Here is a 19,795-nt window from a genome sequence, read left to right as displayed (position 1 = left end):
GCTGGGAATGAAGACTGGAGCATTGTGCATAGCCCATACATAGGTGCAGTGACTCTCTTCCAGTAACAGTGGGGCTTTGGGGGGGGGGAAACCAGACTTTCACAGGGGTACTTTCATTCATCACACCATTGTAGTGATGGGAGAAACTCACGCCCTTCTGAATTTTGCCTGGATCTTACTCCAAAATGGGAATTCTTTAAATGGGGAGAGGGATCACATTAAATTACAAAGAAGGCCTCCGTAGTCGTTCCTTAAACTGCTGATGTTTCACTTTGTGTACCAGCACTCCCAAAAGAAATGTATTTTCTTTATTGGCCCATTTTGCCAAGCAAAGTGGCTCTGCAGTTCAGAGAGCACAAGAAGGTACATTGCTACATGCATGCTCAAGGTACTAGAGATTATGAGTTAGAAATTATGCACGTGAGCACAAATCCCACCAAAATCTGTACAAAGCCTCTCTCAGTCGGTAGTTACTTCACATGAAGTGGGGCTTTTGTTTTGAAGAAGAAGGAGAGGAGTTGGTTCTTTTCTACCTAAACAACCTTATCCATCTTACCTTTATTGAATGTGAAACTACCCCCCCTCCCAGCTGCCTTAAACTCTGGTGGGGAGGGAAAACTCACAGTACAAATACCTGACTTTATAGATCTCAAAGCAGTCTGGAGGAAACCATTTTTGATTAGGGGAATCTCTCCTTCTCCATAGCTGTGTCCCCATCCCTTCTCCACCCTCCCCCCCCCACATGGCTGGTCTTTGGGGTAGGATTACCAGGCTCCTCTGGGCAGCTGGCAGAGGATGATGAGTGGGCTTACCTGGAGCAGGGAGCCTCACCTGTTGTTTCAGCAACATCCCCAACATGACCATCAACATGCTTCAGTAATGATGTAGTCACATTGGAGCAATGCTTTGGTTTTAGGGCAAAAACTATATGGCAGAATTAACTTCTACCATTGAGTTTTTGCCTCAAAACCATAGCTTCATCTTGATCTCCCCAATCTCCCTAATTCTACCCCAGGTTACCTCAAAGTCTTGTTGGGAATGTTACTAAAATGTCAGGTGAGACTTCCCCTTATTTTATTTTTTTTTTGCAGCAAGTCCCTACTACAAGACAGGTGATCAGCGGTGGAGAGGTGGGACTTGAGAGCGGGGAAACCTCGTCCCCATGGAGGATCTGGCATCCCTACTTTGGGGTCCACAAACAAGTGGGGAGGGGGTCCAGTGACAGTTCTGCCATTTTGTTCCACAGTGAGAGAATTTAGGCTTGAACACACTCCAGAACTACATTATGATTGGTTGCCTCTGACCCTCTTGGTGAGCCCCTTTATCTATATCTGAGCCACATCAGGTTTCCTGCCTTCTTACAGAGGTTTCCTCACCATGGGGGAAAATGCACATTTTATTCACAATGTATTCCCCTCCTTTCGCAGTGGCAAGAAACATGTTGCTGAAACATCTGAAAACAGGTAATGTGCTGTTTCTTTGGCTTCCTACTTGTCAAAGACTTTTCCATCAGACATTTTCCAGCCTTGCATAGAATAGCCCCACCAAATAAACTGTTGTGTACATGGAAGGCCAGCCAAACAGTGGGATTTAAACTAGTAATGCCTCCGTATGCAGAGGCAGTTAACCACTTTAAAGGTCAGTGCCAGGAGGCAGAATTAGGAGAAGGCCTTGGCCCAAAGATCACTCTGTGAAACAGAATAGTGGACTAGATAGACCGCTGGTCTTATATGGCCACTCAAGTCAGTTCAACAAACTTTAGCAACTCACATTTCAAGTCAAGCTGAACATTGCAGCCCACAAGTTCCTCTCAGTCTCAGATTTGATCTGAGCCAGGGGTCCCCAACCTTTTTGAATCTGTGGGCACATTTGGAATGTTGACGTGGCCTGGTGGGCACAGCAGTGATGGTCTGGGGCAGAGATCAGAAGCTCATTGGGAGGAAGTGTCACTGGGGGCTGAGATATGGACTTCAGACTGCATATCATTCCTAGTGGTCTGAATTTTAGAAATGGAATTTGGAATCAGAACGAGATGAGTGTGTGGGTTTTGTTTTTGTTTCTGAATTTTGGAAAATAGCTCCATTTGCCAAACCTGTTTCTGAAATGCTTAAGACTAATGTTACTTTGACTAAGATTTTGGCTAGTACCACATGTAAGATGTGTCTGCATCTTCAGAAATGTTCCTTTAGATAGAAACAAATCATATTTTAAAATAAGATGAGTGTGAAATTCAGCACTGACTGTTCCACGCAATGTATTGGTGAATATGTTTAATTTTCCTTTAGAAAAACACCTGCCAGTACTTTAGTGTCAACATTCTAATCTCTTTTTTTGCAATTTCACAGCAGAAAGGAGGAAATTGTTAGGATGCTTGCAAATAGAACCATTTCCGTGCTGAAATATTATTACAAATCTCTCTTTGCTAGACTCTACCTACGGCTGCCGAAGTGTGGGCAGTTTTTGTTGCAACGGCAGACCATAAAAATGTTTGACTTGAGTGGTATCTTTGAGACCAACAAAGTTTAATTCTGGGTGTAAGCTTGTATGTTCATATATTGTATATATACGAGAGCTTATACTAGACTTTCTCAGCCAGGGTTTTGGGAACCCCTTGAGTTTCTTGACAACCCTGAAAGGGTTTCCCGAATGGGTGGGAGTTAAGTAATTTTGATGTATTTTTAATTTGTTAATAAAATTTCAGATATGACCATATGACCATATATGGTTATGTCAATCAATATTCCCCTTCCAAAATGGCCAATGATGGGCGTGGAGGGTGTGGGAAGGGGTGGGTGTGTACCCAGCTATGCTTTTCAACAATGTTCTGCATGATTGTGCCACTTCTGGGGGTTTTCAAAGCCTGGAGAATATTTCAGAGCTTTCTCAATGGTTAAAAAGTTGAGAAAGTCTGGCTTACACCCAGAATTAAACTGTATTGGTTTTAAAGGTGCCACTGGACTCAAACTTGGTTCTGTTGATTCAGACCAACTCAGCTATTTATCTGAATCTACTGAACCTTTCCCTCCAATCGTATTTCACAGATAATCTTGGTTATTTAGGGTCCCATATTTCAGCTGGAGGACAACCCCCCCCCCAAAAAAAAAACTGTAGCAGGTTTTTAGATCTCAGTTTTTTAAACCACTACAATACAAATTTTTGTGTCATTGAAATATGCTCTTATGCTCTATGGCACATGAATCCACAGAGATAACAAATTCTGTCATGAGTTTCCAAAAGCAGAATGTTGGAAATTTTCAAATTGTTGTTTCTTCTCTGACAATGAGAGTCAAAAGAGAAACAAAACAAAACATGAAAACCAGAATCTCCCCTTGGATGTCTAATATTATGTCTTGGCATTTTCCGTTTTCCCTTGTGGCAGGCAATCTACTGATCTTTGCTTGTATCCAGAATCTTGGTTTACATTTGGATGGAGTTTAGTGGATTATATCCTTGAATACCAGTCTTAACTCATGGAAAATAATCTCCTAAACCCGACTCAGTTTTGCATGCAACTAGTCACACCCCAAGATTGGACTCTGGATGGAGACATGCATCCCAGGCAGATGCATCCAGATGAGCATTGCTGTGTCAATGTGCATAGAAGTGCATATATCATTTTCTTCATCCATGTGTGCTCAAGCCTGCTTCTGTGTTCGAATCTTCCTCGCTAGATCAGAGAAAACAGAAAAAAATCAAATGCAAAGGCCAAAACAATCTTACCATACTTTGTGCCTGGGATAGATTTGCACAACAGATGTGTAGATCTTGGGAAATGCACCTATGTCTTTAAATTTCCTTGCCTGCATTTCAGCGCTTCCCTCCCTCACCCCAAGGCCATGCTTCTGCTTTAAGCCATAGGGCAAGGGTAGTCAAACTGCGGCATTCGCTGGCAGGGGCTCCTGGGAATTGTAGTCCATGGACATCTGGAGGGCCGCAGTTTGACTACCCCTGCCATAGGGGATATGGTCAGCAGTCTCTCTCACAACCGTACAACCTTGCAATCTCTATTACCCAGCCCTGCAGATGTTGCTCATGGTGCTCAGTATGTGACGTCAGGTGTTTGGCATCACCCTCAGTCCCGCCACACAGATGCCAACCCTGACACAGCAAAAGCAATGGCCTCCAAGGGCTCCATGAGATTCGGAACAGGTGCGAGTCAGAGGGAAGCCACCTATGGCGGTTCTGGCCAGAACATCCCTCTCGCTTCGTCCAGTAGCCAAAGGTACCCTGCACTGTGCAACTCCCGTGACTGACCTCCTTTGGTATGGGTTTGTGATAACATCTTCTAACTTCTAATGGAACAGCCCAGAGTTTAATGAAGAGGCATGTCTGCTTTTATTTAATTAAAAGGCTTTTCCCGTTTCAGAGAGAACTCATGCCGCAAACAAGATAGCCACTAAGTGATAGGTGAAAAGTCATATTATTGTTACATATCCCATGTGTTTGTTACCCCTCCTTGCATGACATATCTTGTTCATTCCTTCCGACAAATACACTGTAGCTTAAGTCACCAGGTGTGGCGGAAACTCATGCTAAATAATTCTGCTAGCAGCTTTCTTTATATATAGGGGATATCCATAGATACACATGAAACGTGGACCTCCGTGAATGCTTGGATGCATACCTGGAGTTCCCATGTGAGAAACCACATTCCCAGCAATGGAAGACATAGCTCTGTGCAAACAGATGGAAGCATGAGTTAAATTTTTTCCCTCCACTGATCTGAAAGGAGATTCCATCGCCGGGCATCCCCGTTTCTGCCCTTGCAAAAAAAATGTTCCACTGCCTGCAATGATAATCTGTGGAGAACCAACACGTTATTATACATTTCACATGCGATTTAGTTGCGCTTGTGCTATTTTAGGAACAGCTGAAAGCTCCACTCTTGCGCAATCCCACTTCAGAGTCAATCTCACTGAATGTGAATGTTTTGAAAATCCATGCTCAAAGCAGAACTTGGGATTCACCCACACATCTTTGGATATTGCTTTAGCATTGTGCTGTATCACCTGCATCCCTGTTGTACACAAACAAGTCCAGGTGCAAATCACTGGTGTAATGGAATGACAGCGGCATAGCCAGTGATGTGCGGGCGCAGTCCCGCAATTACGGTGAGCCACCCTTTCAGATGTTTGAGGATTTTTTTCAGTGGAACCTTTGTGCATTTCCTAAAGGAGAAGAATCACATCTCTCACAAAGGGTTTCTTTTGAAAAGAACCAGGATCTCATCAGTCATTTTGTGTTCATTCCTTACTTGTTTAAAAGCTTGAGTGTGCGCGCTAATAGAGTTTTTGATTCCCTGTCAACCTTGTAACATCTGCTGGACCACGTAACATCTGATAAGAAAGCATCAGAGTTGCCAACCAGTTGTGACTGTCTGCATTTCATCTGTGTAATGTTGCCGTGTATTTAAAAACTTAGATTTTCTCCTAACATCCCCTTAAAAATATGATATTCAGTAACAGGTGATGGAACTGGAAGGATGATCTGGGATGGGTAATTTTTCGCCACTCCACAGCTCAGTGGTCCCTGTTGAATGTGTGAAGGGACTCCAAAAAATATGGCATTGAGGGCATTTAGGATTTGGCACTAGGAGTCTAGTGGGTAATTCACACATGCAGGACATTGGATGATGTTGCTGGCATCAGACAACGGACATTTCTGTGTGAAGCACACTATAAGCAAAAGCAAACAGGGAAATAAATGTCCATTGTCCCAGTCCTAAAATTTGTGTAAGTTTTGCATTATATAAGATGAAGTTGTTTTTTAAGGCCAGTAAGTTTTAGGTATGTTAAGGTATTATGTGTTGTGTACTGTATCTGATGATCCTTTGGAAATTATGCCATTGATAGTAATTCACAAGTCTCATGAAGAGAAGCTGTACTCTGGTTATACAGTTGTGTACTGGAAACCATAGAAAACCTTAGTACTTACGGCCTCTAATTCTCTGCAGCATACTTTGGATGAACGGTTGGCTCCTACATGACACTTACTGGACACTGAAAGTGCTTCCCTTGACCAGGGCCTGTTTTCGAAACATTAGAGGCCTCAGTCTGTTTTATCTGGTCTTCTGGCCTACAGAATTGACGAAGGCCCATAGTGTCCAAAGCAGGGGTAGTCAACCTGTGGTCCTCCAGATGTCCATGGACTACAATTCCCACGAGCCCTGGGAATCCCAGGGCTCGTGGGAATTGTAGTCCATGGACATCTGGAGGACCACAGGTTGACTACCCCTGGTCCAGAGTATAAAGTATCATTTTATGTATAGGAGCTAATATAACAATCTTTGTAATTTTTGTATTTAATGTAGGCTGTTTTTATTTCATGTCTGACCATTGATAAAGGCGGTAAGGCCGATAAATGTCTGGTCAGTGGAGGCACTAGTATGCAAACATGCTCTGATCTTATCGAGGCTGTACGATAAGCTTTAACTTTAATTTTAATAAATATTTGTACTTAATTTTTAAATTACTGCAGGAAATCTTGTATTCTAATTTACCTTCTTGTGCAAGGCTCGGGGGGAGGGAGATGCTTACGGAGTATGCTACACTATCCTTTGTGCACCTATTGCGACCTTGCTCAACCCCCCAGACTCAAAATGAGCTTCTTCTGCAGTAATCTTACAAAACTCATGTGCAGCTTTAAGGCCTTTGGCATCTTAAGAAAGGAAGAATGGCTTTGTTAGTCCATTTAGCTTCTCCATCTTGCTTAACGAGCTGACTCCTCCTGCAGTGTGTAACCGTTAATAATAGTAATAATTATTAATAATAGTTCATGGTCCAAAAGGGGTAATGTGCTGTGGCAAAAATAACAGTTTTGTGGTGCCCTAACGGCTAACAAATTTATTACTAGTAACTATTAATTATGTTAGCAGATATTAATAACGTCGACATCTGCAAGGGTAATGACCTGTAGTTCTTTCCTTCTTTCTTTAATGTGCACGTTGACTATAGAGATCAATCCACAGGGAATGGGATAATGAAAAACCTCTGGCTTTTCTGAGCTTGAAGCAAAGCACCGACTGCAATCGCAAAGTAGGATGTGGTGCGATGTAGCCTTTTAGAGAGTCAGATTTGTGTTAGGGTAGCAGATTCAGAGGAAACAAACCAACATGCTCATGAAGAGGCAGCAAGGGATACTGATGGTTCATTTGTGTTTCTGTGATTGTAAGAGACCTTTGGCAGTGACCTTCAAGCCATGAGTGAAGGACCCATGTAGGGCTGTCATTTTGTTGCTGCTTTTCAGAAGGGTCTGCACGTAGAGTGCAGGGGCATAGAAAGAGCAAGGGCATTACGTCTCCTGCCTCTCTTTGTGAAACTGCTGAAGAGAGCAGCAAGACAAGTGAGATGAGGCCTCTTTGCAGTGGGTTCCTCCAGAGTTCTGATGCTGGGCTCAGTCTTTGCTATGGGACACCTCTTGGCACTCAGGTCCTGTCCTCAGTTCCACTGGTCTGCTGCCCAAAGTCTTGGCCTTGACACCAAAGAGGTTGGAGCTCTGGCTTCCCCTTCCTGTCACATGGCTATGATGTCATGTGATATCTTCTCATACACTTGCCACTCAGTGGATTCAGCACTGCTGCTGAGGAAAGGGAAGTTAAAGATTCCAGGTCCGGGCGGTCATTGTGCTGGAGTATATGAAGTGATCTGAGACACACAACAGTATCATCTGCTGCTAGCCACTAGATGGACAAGAGGTGGCCCTCAAGGAGATGTAACAGAGCACTATACATTTTTAGAAACGTTTTTTAACTGTGATTTATAGACAAGGTACGTGTGACATGTATTCTGAACCAACCTGAGTTGCTTCTTGCATTAACAATCGTAGAGAGAAATCCAGCTATGGATCCTGCCACTGAGAACACTGCATCGTGTAATCTTTCCTCCAACTGCAGCCAAAGATGAATGCCCTTGCATTTTAACACTGGATATCTTTGTGCTTTAAATGGGCATTCCCAGGACTAAAGTAACTTTGTTTGCCTCCCTGCTTATGGTCTATAACACTGTGGTTTTGACCTTGTGATAATGCACAGCTTTTAAAGATGTGCCTTGTTTTATTAACTTTGACCAGTACCCCTGTTGAGCATGCGCCAGTGTCTACCAGCTGTGCCCCACCTGCTATGTCGCCCGCTTCAGCCAATCAGCCTGCTGCTGCCACTCACAGCACCGCCCTGCTGACGAACTTCCCTCCGGCCGATTCCATCTCTTCCTCTTGCCAAAGGTAATGCGTTGCGCTCCTTTGCTTCATCCGTTGGCTTTAATGGGTTGAGCAGGATGAAAAAAACCAACCGAGAGGAGGGGAAAAGTGACGTCAAATGAAATACATCTCGGAGGACATTAGGGAAAGAGGGTGAGGGATGTATCTGAATTTCACCTAGCTGTTTCTTTGGATGAGGATATTTCAGATACCATCTCTTAAAAGCAAAGAGAACCAGGTTGCCTTAAGAAGAAAAATCTCTGCCCCTGATCTCAGCAAACAATCTGGGGTTCCTGATCCTACAGACTTCCTTAAATGAAATGGCCGTGGTCCTGTTCAGGAGTTTGGAAGAGGGACCCTGTAAGAAGGTCCTATGGGTAATAAATACCTCTGTCCCTGAAATGCTTTCTTCTAGGGTCGCTGTGGTTGAAATAATTGCCAGTGGTGCACTCCTAAACGGAGTTACACTCATCTAAGCCCATTGACTTCAATGGACCAGGAGGGGGTAAGTCTGTTTTAGGATTGCACTATTGGAGCATAATGGCGGCTGTGTCAGTGTAGGAGCTGGGAGCTGGGTTCAAATACCGACACTCAGGCCTTAGACAACACACACACACATACAGAGACACTTTTTGCATAGCCTCCCTCACAGAGTTGCTGGAAAGGTGCAACTGGTGAGGAAGAACAATCTGCTATGCTGAGCACCTTAGAGAAATGTACAAATGTGCTACCTAAAAGGACATCTGGCAGTAGTTCCCGCTAGGGTTGTGCTGGGAGGTCCCAATTTTCTGGTTCCAACTTACTCTAAACCAGAAGAAAGTGGCATTTTAGCTTGACATGCTGACATCACCTGGAAGTGATCTCAGGGTTGTAGGTGGGTGATGCTCTGGTTTGGGGGCAAGACTCTGTGGTTTGAAGCAAATTCTACCATTTTTTGACCCAAAGCCAGAACATCCCCCCCCCCCATCACTTCCAGCGTGCTGCCGTCAGGGCGATGTTGGTACATCATGCTGGCACTTCAGGAAGGTACTCTCCATCCCCTACTGGAAGCACCACTGGAGCTGGCAACCCTCGTAAATGCAACTAAGGGGCATGCAAATACTGTAAGCAGGTGGTTGTCCCAGCAAAGTGCTTCTTAGGCTGATATCCAGATTCCTTCTGGATTAGAACTGGATGGATACATCAGGTATGATTTACATATCCTGAACTAGAGTAAATTTCTGGATGAGGCGCAGGCATCTTCCTTGCAACTGTAGATAGCCTGGGTGTAGGGTTACCAGATCCCTCTGGCCACCAGCAGGGGATGGGGAGTAAGGCTGCCAGATTCAGGTTGGGAAAACCCTGGCATTTGGGGATGAAGACAGGAACCTCAGTGGGATACAATGTCACAGAGTCCACCCTCCAAAGCATCCATTTTCAGCAGGGGAGCTGTTCTTTCTAGTGTGGAGATGAGCTGGAATTCCAAGGGATCCCCAGGTCCCTCCTGGAGACTGGCCTGCCTACCTGGATGTCATCAACCCAGGTAGATCATCTGATGGAACAGAAGTTCCCCATATTGTGAGGAATCTCTGGGCAGGAAGTGCTGTGATCACATCATCTCTCGAGGCCTTTTAAGGAGATCTCCAGAGGAAGATCTACCAGCCCTGCTGGCATCTATATTCTCCACAAGCAGCTTCTCACATACAGATCACGGGGACTTCTGCCTAATGGCTTTGCTGCAAACTGAAGGCCATGGGAGGCCTCAAATAATTATCCTGCCCTGCTAAACTCTCACCTGATATCTATTGTGAGACTTTGGTGAGCCAAGATACTTTGCATTTCCCCTGAATTAGGAATGTGGCTCCTGTCCCCCATCACACAGCTGAAAAGCCTCCACCATTTTCTGAGCTCTCCCGGTTTTCATATGGACTTGATAAGAGCATGATGTCAGGGAATTCACGGCAGAATATATCAACCATCTAGTGCAGTGGCTGAGCACCCCTGTGTGTTCCCTCATGCCAACATGGTTCCAGTGTGGTCTTTCTGCTGAGAATGTTATTGAGTAATAATAATACAAATCCTGATATGGAAGATTTACTAGTCGCGGGAGCTGATAAATGTTCTCCCAGGCTTTCTTGGCTTCCTGCCTTCAGTACATAGCAGCGTTATTTAAATAGGCACCTCTGGAAATCCAACGTTCTTCTCATATACCTAAATCATACAGGTATGGTTAACAAACAAATATTGTACATATTTTGATTTGGAAGCAGCGTGTGATTAACTTGCCCGTTCTCCCACAGTGGATTAGTCCGACATTGACGTGTTTTCTTTTGTATTAAAAAAAACCCCAACAACACCAGCCACTTTTGTCTTTTTTAGCGTCAGACGAAATCCTTCCGCTTCCATCACCTACCAGTCCAAGAAGAGGTACAAAGTGCTTCTTTGCGCGGATGCTAACCATTCCCAAGCTCTGTTCCTTTTGCTCCCTGACAATTAGTGAAACCTTAATTGAAATAACGCTGCCACTGGTTTTTCCTTCTTTCCTTCTGACAACTAATAGTTTTCGAACTGGTGTGTCCTTTGCACTAGCTGTTCCCGTGTGGGGAGGCAACGCTGGTTGTTTTAGATGTTTTTGAGCCGTTCTTTGAAGCCGTCATCCTCGATCCCCAAGTGCCTTTCTTCCCCACCCTCTTTTCTTTTCTTTTTACAGAAAAAAACTGACAACTGATCCCCTTCCACGGCTGACCTAGCTTTGCTAAAATCTTCATTTACGAAGTGCTTCCCCCCTTCTTCCAGGAGCCCCTTCTTCACCCCTGTACATTCTAATCCGCATTCTTTCTTTAAGCTGCTCCCTGGATGTCATTTGAACTGTGGCACTGGAGGGTTTTGTTTTGGTGCAGCTTGGACTTCCTCCCCCATCCCTTTTGGGAGTTCCTTAAGTACATTTTAATTTCCTAGATGCATAGTTTTTTGGGAGGAGGGGGGACCATGGTAGCCAACTAATACTTATTACTTAGCTATTAAAGTGTTTTAAAGTTTGAAAGTGGATCATTGCCCATGGGGTCCTGATGGGTCGGACACAACTTCGCACCTGGCAACAACAACAATTAAAGTGTTTGCAGCTTCCTCTCCCTAACAGGGCCCAAATCATCTCGCTATGAGACCAAAACAGACCATACTGCATCAAAACAGCAAAGTCATTTAAAAAAACATAAAAACTGAATTAACAGTTGGTTCTCCCACCACCAGCGTGGTATAGTGGTTAAGCTTCTAATCTGGTGAGCGTTTGATTCTCCGCTCCCCTACATGCAGCCATCTGGATGACTTTGGGCTCGCCACAGCACTGATAAAGCTGTTCTGATGGAGCAGTGATAGCAGGGCTCTCTCAGCCTCACCCACCTCACAAGGTGTCTGTGAGGAGAGGAAAGGGAAGGTGACTGTAAGCTGCTTGGAGTCTCCTTTGGGTAGAGAAAAGCGGCATGTAAGAACCAACTCTTCTAATTTTCATTGCTGAGGCATCCCTATTGCTTGGGAGGGGCTTATACATGCTTTGCTCCCTCTAGGGATCAGTTCAATATTACAACACTGTGTCTGGCATATTTCCCGGCACCTTAAGGCAGTGTGGTGTAGTGGTTAAGAGAGTTCTCTAAGCTGGAGAACTAGGTTTGATTCCCCACTCCTCCACATGAAGACTTCAGGGAGACATTGGGCCCACCTACCTGTTATGGTAGTTGTTGTGGGGAGGGGGAGGGAATATGATTGTAAACTGTTTCAAACTCCTTGAGGTAGAGAAATGCAGGGTATGAAAATGTACTCTTCTTCTAATACTGAAGAAGAGTTGGTTTTTATATGCCGCTTTTCTCTACCCGAAGGAATCTCAAAGCAGTTTACAGTCGCCTTCCCTTTCCTCTCCCTGTGAGGTAGGTGAGGCTGAGAGAGCCCTGATATCACTGCTTGGTCAGAACAGCTTTATCAGTGCTGTGGGGAGCCCAAGGTCACCCAGCTGGTTGAATGCGGGGGAGCGGGGAATCAAAACCGGCTTGCCAGATTAGAAGTCCACACTCCTAACCACTACACCAAGCTGGAGGAAAACATATGCAAAAGAGCCCCCTCCCGCCCCCCACAGTAGGGACATGTAAGTGATGAAAATGAAAACGTGGAGAGCCCAGTAAGAACTAAAGACAAATGAGACAGTAAACAAGTACGGTCCAAAAACATAAAAGCTTGGGGCGGTGTCCTTTCATCCATGTACAGGAGGCAAATGGAGTTTTCCCGCATTCCTCTTCCTTACCAGTGGACTTTCTGACCCTGGAACGACTCTTCCTGCGATTATCATGGGATCTGTGTGGAGGATCACCAGTGAGGGTCAACGGGCTGAGGCGAGGAGGGGCGAGGGGATGAAATTAGTCCCTCTCCTTAGTTGAACTTGTCTGGCTGAGGAGGAAGGAGGGATGTTTTCTATGTCTGTCACTCCTTGTTTCAGCTCCCACTACCCATGTGGCTGTTCCTCTGCACAGATCCTGTGATCCCCAAAATGATCTTTCTGGGGGGTCTGAAGGAGCTGCCTCAATGGAGAAGAATGCAGAAAAACTTCATCCTTTCCATATAGAGTGTGCAAAGCCTGAAACATGTTTTTTTTTTAAAGGTTGTGGTCTCAAATGTGATTGGATTTCATGTTTTGTACCACTTACTGTAAATTTATGAGCCTCTTGTGGCGCAGAGTGGTAAGGCAGCCGTCTGAAAGCTTTGCCCATGAGGCTGGGAGTTCGATCCTAACAGCCGGCTCAAGGTTGACTCAGCCTTCCATCCTTCCGAGGTCGGTAAAATGAGTACCCAGCTTGCTGGGGGGTAAACGGTAATGACTGGGGAAGGCACTGGCAAACCACCCCGTATTGAGTCTGCCATGAAAACGCTGGAGGACGTCACCCCAAGGGTCAGACATGACTCGGTGCTTGCACAGGGGATACCTTTACCTTTACCTTACTGTAAATTTAAAATTATTTCAGTTCATTTTTAGAAGACATTTGTCACTAGAATGGACACAGCAGAGTTACACCCTTCTAAGCCCATTGACATGAATGGATTTAGTGTGGGCCTGCAAGACAAGGGGCAGGACATTCCCTCCCCCACCTTTTTATTTCACCAGGCCCAGCACAGCTCCTGGGCTGCATTGCTGCTCAGCCCCAAGCCATTATCAGTGACAGCCACCACTGTCACTGCTGGGCCCAGCATGGTTTTCAAGCTCTTATGGCAATCACCAGAGGGAGGTGCCAGAGAGCACACGATTTTATTTGGGGGGATTATCCCACCGCCCTGTGTGTGTGTGTTTTTTTAAATTATTATTATTATTATTATTATTTCCTATTTCTCTGCACTCTTCCCTGCACATTTTGCAGAACAATCTGTCTTCAGTAATGTGGCCCAGTCTGCAAATTTAGATATACCCAGATGGGGACCACACTTGAGAAACAGATATATAGATCTCTGCTTAGGATAAAAACTGTAAGGACACTAGAAATTGAGCTGGATCTTTTGCACCAGGAGAGACCAACTGTAGCTCTCAGGTCTATTTTGAGCCATAAAGTAATTTTGTCTCACCTCCAGTGCCAAATTTGAAATAGGATATGTTTTAAGAATGCTCATAGTTTTCCTTGTTAAAAAAGGGAAACTATCTTCAGAGCTAATCCACTTATTAATATTATGTCTCTCCTGGGGTTTATATGCTCCTCCCCAATCTCATCTATCTACTCCATCACAGTGATGCTTTTTGTGTTAGAAGGTACTGATTATGTGTCTAATCATTTCAGAAGGGGTTAGATTATGTGGCAAATTATCCCCCTAGAGAGAGGCCCTAGCACATATAGAAATTGGTCGTCCTGTTTTATATTCTGTGAAATAATCTATTCTCTCATTACTGAACTGAAGTTCTTTAAATTGTAGATGGTTGCAGAATGTCACAATCATTTCTTAGTGCACATCTGAATTAATCTGGGTGGATTTGTACCTGCAAGCGCCAAGTGTTGAAGTGGTTGTGTGCATGCAGGTGTCATGAACAAACACAGAACCAATAGCCTGTTTCTGTATTTGGTGTCAGTAAGCGATGGGTTGGACATGACTTCGCACCTAACAACCACATTGTTTATATATGGTTATTTATTTAGAAAGTGATTTTTGTCCATTCTTTAGAGACTGGCTCAAGCCAGCTTGCAAAAATTTAACCATGAAAACTGGTAAAAAAAATTACAAACCATTAAAAACCCAGACAATAAAAATCTAGAGTATAAAAACACAGAGGGCTCTTCCACATTCTCATTTTCATGGCTTGTGTGTTCTTGTTTGCCCTCCCTTTTTCTTGCAAATCCTTTGCTCCCTCTAGTGGTTGATTTGATATTATTTGCTGTACATCCAGCATAAAAATCTGCAGAGATATGCTGAATATACAGCAATGTAATATTGAATTGACCAGTAGAGGGAGCAAAACATAGGTGGAACAGAACCCCTAGCCTAGAAGAATAGAACCCCTAGCCTTGTGCACTGCACAAGGTCAAATCCTGTGTTCCTAAAATATTTTAAAATGGTAACCCATCATTTTGAAATAGTGTCCTGAGTGCATACACATCTGTATAGACTTCCTACCTGCCTCCTTACCAGTTCATGGTGGTCTAAGATGCTCGGGGAATGCTTTATAGATTTTTGAGTGCTGGACCTCATGGGCTACTTTTAAACTTCACAGGGTCATTTTTATTGCTGTAAACAAAGAATTGCCCTGTATTACCTGAACAAGGTCTGGATGTAGTTACTCAGTTGTAAAGTGACATGAGAAAAAAAATGGAATACTTGGCTAGTTACTGGTTAGTTTTCTTTTTCTTCTGACCCTGGCTATTCAAAAATTAACATCTTTGACATTGATCGGGGATGCTAAAATGGTAACTGCAGCACTGAATCCAGTCCAGAAATTGGTTCCACCCACCCCAGATCTCTCCCCTCATCTAAAAGGAACATAGGCAGGAAGGAACAATTGCTGGGTAAGAACTGATACCTTGTGTGGTTCTTGCCCAGCTCCAAAACATCACACAGGGTGCTCCTGCTGAATCTGCAGGGTGTCCCTCCCAGTCAAATTTAGAGGGGATTCTTCATGGGGAACATCATTCTTTTCCTTGTGGAAGGAATAATTTAATTATGTTAAATTATTATGGAGCAGGGAAGAGGCAGGAGTGCATTCACATTGCCACCAAGAAAGCCCCAGCTGCTCTCAATCTTTTTCCTTCCTTAATGGATTCACCTTCTCCCACAGACGAGAGTTTGGTTGAACTGAGTTTTCATAAACTCTCTTCTAACTGTTGTGAAGTCGCTATCTTCCCCCTGTGCACCAGATGTGATTTTCCTCCAACTGATATCATTGACAAAGCTGTGAACAAACACCAGGCAAATGAAACCTTTTTCATGCTTCTAAGGAAAACTTCCAACTGAGATTTCACTTTCTCCCTGAAAAACCTGGGGGTCAGAGTCAGCTTTCTGGTGCCAAGAATACTCTGATGTACAGTAATTTGGTGTTCTACAGATTTGTAAACTGCAACCGTAGTGGTCCTCTTTCTCCTCTATTAAGCTTTGTGGCATGTCAACCAGTCTTTAAAACGTGAGTAACTCGAAGCACACTCGTGGGCTGAATTTTTAGGCAGTTGTCATTCTGTTCTTCCCTCTGGTGCTTCCGGACAGTGTCCCACGGTGGTCTGCAGAAGCCCGGCCCGTTCTTCTGCTGCTTTATACACCTCCTGCTGCTGCATCTGATTTGCTCATAGCTCTGCTTTGGTTTTAGAGGTCCAGGCCAGTCTTACACATCTGCACCGGCTTCCCACGGCCCAGCTCCCTACTCAGGCTACAGCGAGGCCCCAGCACCGGCTGCCAAGCCCAGAGTGGTCACCACCGCCAGCATAAGGCCCTCTGTCTATCAGCCAGGTAAGAGGACTTCAGACTCTGAGAAGGAGATGACCCTTGACCACACTCAGGAGCAGAGACAAAAAGAAATGCCAGAATGGAGTAAAAAGCGGAATCTTCCTATTGCTGGAAGATGTTGTCATAGTTTCACCTCCTGCCCATGCAGGAAACTCCAAAAGGTGAATGATTACTGTCTGCCTCAGTTTGTACTTGTAGGGGAGACCACAGGCAGGCAGTGACAAACCACCTCTGTCTTCTGCCTTGACATCCTACAGGGTTGCCATGACTTGATGTTGTTTTCCTCCATCAGTACGCAGGAATGGGTGTCTACCTCTCACGGACCTTCCCCCTCTAGAAGGCTCTCTGCTGCCCTCCCTTCATTGTCTCCCCCTCCAATTACTCACAGGGGAAGGGGCAGCTCTATCGGCAACAGATAGATCTGCCTTGAAAAGCAAATCCTGTTTCAAAGATGCGTTTGGATCACTGTTGTGATTACACCAAATGTCGGTGATAAATTATGCCATGTTCATAATGGCTTTATCTGCTTTCTCTTAGAGAAAACGCCTTCTTTTGCTTGTGATTGTGGAACGAAATCCCAGCCATCCCCTTAGAAATTAATTCGTGATCTTGAACTGGAGATTCTCGATGAAGTCACTAGGTGGCAGGAATGGACTTAGTTCTTTCTTCCAGGCTCTCACAGCCTGCTAGGCGATCTATCCCATAGGAAACACACAGGCAAGCCGCAAGGTAAAGTCCCAGAAAGGACCGAGGCACCATAAAGTAAAAGTGGGTTCCACCTCAAAGGAGAAGTGAGAGCCAGTTTGGTGTACTGGTTAAGAGCAGTGGCTTCTAATCTGGAGAACCAGGTTTGATTCTCCACTGTTCCACATGCGGTCTGCTGGATGATCTTGGGTCATTCATAGTTCTCTCAAGAGATCTCTCAGCCTCATCTACCTCACAAGGTGTCTGTTGTGAAGAGTGGAAGGGAAGGTGATTGTAAACCTCTTTGAGACCCCTTCAGGGAGTAAAAGGTGGGGTACAAAACACCAGGTCTTCTTTACCTAGTTGCATAGTGCTTGGTTCACGCATGCTATAGAACGGGTGAAGAATCTTGAGAGGCTGTATCTTTAATGCTCCATGTATTCTGGGAAGGGGGGGGGGGACTCTCCCTGAATCTAACACTGCTGGGAATCAGCTAGGATAGAACCTTTCCCATTGGTGTACTAAGTTTTGGGTTTTTTACTCACAGGATTTGGCTTTCTAAAAGAAGGTGGAGAGCATTTTAAAAAAAGGGTACTCCCCAGTTATAGCCTGAAGTGGGACTACCCACTCTGTTTTATTGAACTGCAGATATAAGTCAGAACTGCCTTGGCAGCATTGAACATGTATGCGCATGTAGGCTAAGGATGCTTCTTGCATAGAGGGAGAACCTGACATGGGAACCAATTTCAAACAAGTGATTCTTATACACATGCTCTAAGACAGGGGTGATCAATGCTGGCAGGGGCTCATGGGAATTGTAGTCCATAGACATCTGGAGGGCCGCAGTTTGACTACCCCTGCTCTAAGATGTGTATAAGGCTCCCCTGAGCCTTCAGGAAGGGCAGTATATAAATACAATAAATAAATAAGATGGGCATGGGAACTGGTGTTCAATGCAGAAAATAAGGCCTACTGTTCTAAGGTGGAATGGGCACAGTCCAGTAGGAACTTCTCTTCCACCAGAATGCCATCCAGGGTGTCCCTGCTGCCCATTCTTATGTAGCCAAGTGCTGGGCCCTCAGAATACTTGGGAGAACAAAGGTGCTCGGTCACAACCCGTAGTAATACCACTCTCAGCACTGAAAAGAAATTAACCAGGGTCCAAGAGAACATGGCACTGCATTCAACAGTGTGGGGTTTTCTTAAAGAATGTTTATGCATTTGAGCTGGTTGGAGAATATAATAGTACTAAACACCAGATATTGGATTCAGGCCTCAAACAATTGCTGATCCCGGAAGCCGCCTTTCAGAAGCAGAGTATCCAGAACAAGAGGTCTCTCCTCCCTGAAACACAGAATAAGAAGAGCCCACCTGAATCGTACCAATGGGCCAGGCAATGCAGCACCTTCTGCAAGGTGGAGAGAAGAGTCAGAGGTCAAAGCCTCCCCCTGTAGCTGCCCCCCAAGAGGGATGGGCTTTAAAAGCAACCGAAATTTGTGGCAGGGGAGGAGCTTGCATGAGTCACTGCTCACTTCTTCAGGTATCTGGAGGTATCTGAAGAAGTGAGCAGTGACTCGGGAAAGCTCATCCCTTGCCACAAATGTCATTAGTCTTTAAGGTGCTGCTGGACTCTTGCTCTTTTTTACCTCTAGAGAGAGTCAAAGATACCCACCGTGTGCACATGTCTATAGGAGGATACAAGGAGGAGAAAGAAAAGTATGTCCTGCTAAGGAAGGAGAACGGAGCAAAGGGGAAAGATTCTTGATTGACGTGGGTGTCTGCAAAGGGTTAATGGCGGGTGGCTGTTTTATCCCTGGATGCAACAGCTGTTTGTGAATGGAGGCATTATAAGGATGGTGGAGCATAACAGGAGAGGGCAGCACAATGGTGGCATTCTCAGAAAGCAGCTGAATTTCAGGAGGGGCCCTATAGCTTACCCTATGGATCAGGGAGAAGGAGAGGGAGAGGTCAGCAAGTCACCCAACAATACCACAGCTGTACTGTCAAGAAGGGGCTTTAATTATTGCCAGGAGATCAGATCCAACCCATTTTCTTTAAGGAAAATAAGTCATCTTGGGGAACAAGTCAGTGGAGGTGGGGAGCAGGGTGGAGACCGTGACATTTCATGAAGAGAGGTAGGTCACACAGCTTTTCATAGTAGGATAGGGATGTTAGGGAGAATCCAGAAAGAGCATTTACAACAAAGATGAGATATTTTCCATTCCCAAAAGGAGTTCCTGCAGCTGTCTGGCTCTCAAAAGAATTGTGTGGTGCAGCCCCTGCAGACTGGGAACCTGGCTGGCCAGGGGAATTTGCCAGTATGTCTCTTTGGGGGGGGGGGGATACAGTATCCTTGCAGCAGAATGAAAATTGGATTTCCGATTATTTATGTACTTATTAGTTTCATATATTATATTATTATATATTATACCCTGCCTTTCTCCCCCCCCCTTCCCAATGGGGACCCAAAGATGTTCCTCTCTTTCATTTTATCCTCACAACAACCCTGCGAGAGAGGTTAGGGCTAAGAGTGCGTGAATAGCTCAAGGTCACCCAGGAAATATCCAGGACAGGATAAAGATTCGAACTTGGGTCTCCCGGATTCTAGTCTAGCACTCTAAGCACAATGCCACCCTGCAACGAGGAAAAGGAGTATCAAACGCAGATGTAGGCCACTTGCAGCCTTTAAAGCAATGGGTTCTGTTGCTTTAATAACTGTACCCTGCAAGTACCATGCGCCACAGTCAAGCCATAATTTCATGCCATGTTCTGAATGCTAAAAGATGAACAAAGTGCTTCAGAGGAATGCTCGGAGACCCATTCCCCCTTGGAAGCTGGTCACAGCATTCTGCGTGGCTGAAAATGCGTTGTTTCCCCTGAATGAAACTTACAGCCTGATTGTCAGTGACCTTAAGAAACCACAAGGAAACCAGACCGCTGCTTTTGTGGTTTATTTGTCTCCAAAGACCGGGGATGAGCTGATATC

The 19,795-nt window shown here is 44.9% G+C and overlaps 1 protein-coding gene across 18 annotated transcripts in view; it reads left to right on the top strand.

The window, feature by feature from the left end:
* The window catches only part of LDB3 (LIM domain binding 3), a 159,545-nt gene that overhangs the window by 126,023 nt on the left and 13,727 nt on the right, over positions 1 to 19,795 (top strand). For 7 of the 18 annotated variants that reach the window (XM_077350594.1, XM_077350608.1, XM_077350603.1 and 4 more), the window contains 3 exons: positions 1,428 to 1,463; positions 4,016 to 4,222; positions 15,989 to 16,128. In XM_077350594.1, coding sequence (XP_077206709.1) covers positions 1,428 to 1,463; positions 4,016 to 4,222; positions 15,989 to 16,128 — 383 coding nt within the window. Of the gene's footprint in view, positions 1 to 1,427; positions 1,464 to 4,015; positions 4,223 to 8,067; positions 8,218 to 10,551; positions 10,600 to 15,988; positions 16,129 to 19,795 lie in introns of all 18 variants that reach the window. The other 11 variants (XM_077350611.1, XM_077350605.1, XM_077350602.1 and 8 more) reach the window with 5 other exon arrangements.

This window comes from Paroedura picta, chromosome 8 (assembly GCF_049243985.1).
Source record: "Paroedura picta isolate Pp20150507F chromosome 8, Ppicta_v3.0, whole genome shotgun sequence".
Taxonomy (NCBI): Eukaryota; Metazoa; Chordata; class Lepidosauria; order Squamata; family Gekkonidae; genus Paroedura; species Paroedura picta.
The sequence above is the reverse complement of the archived record's forward strand: the minus strand, read 5'-3'. Positions and strand labels throughout refer to the sequence as shown.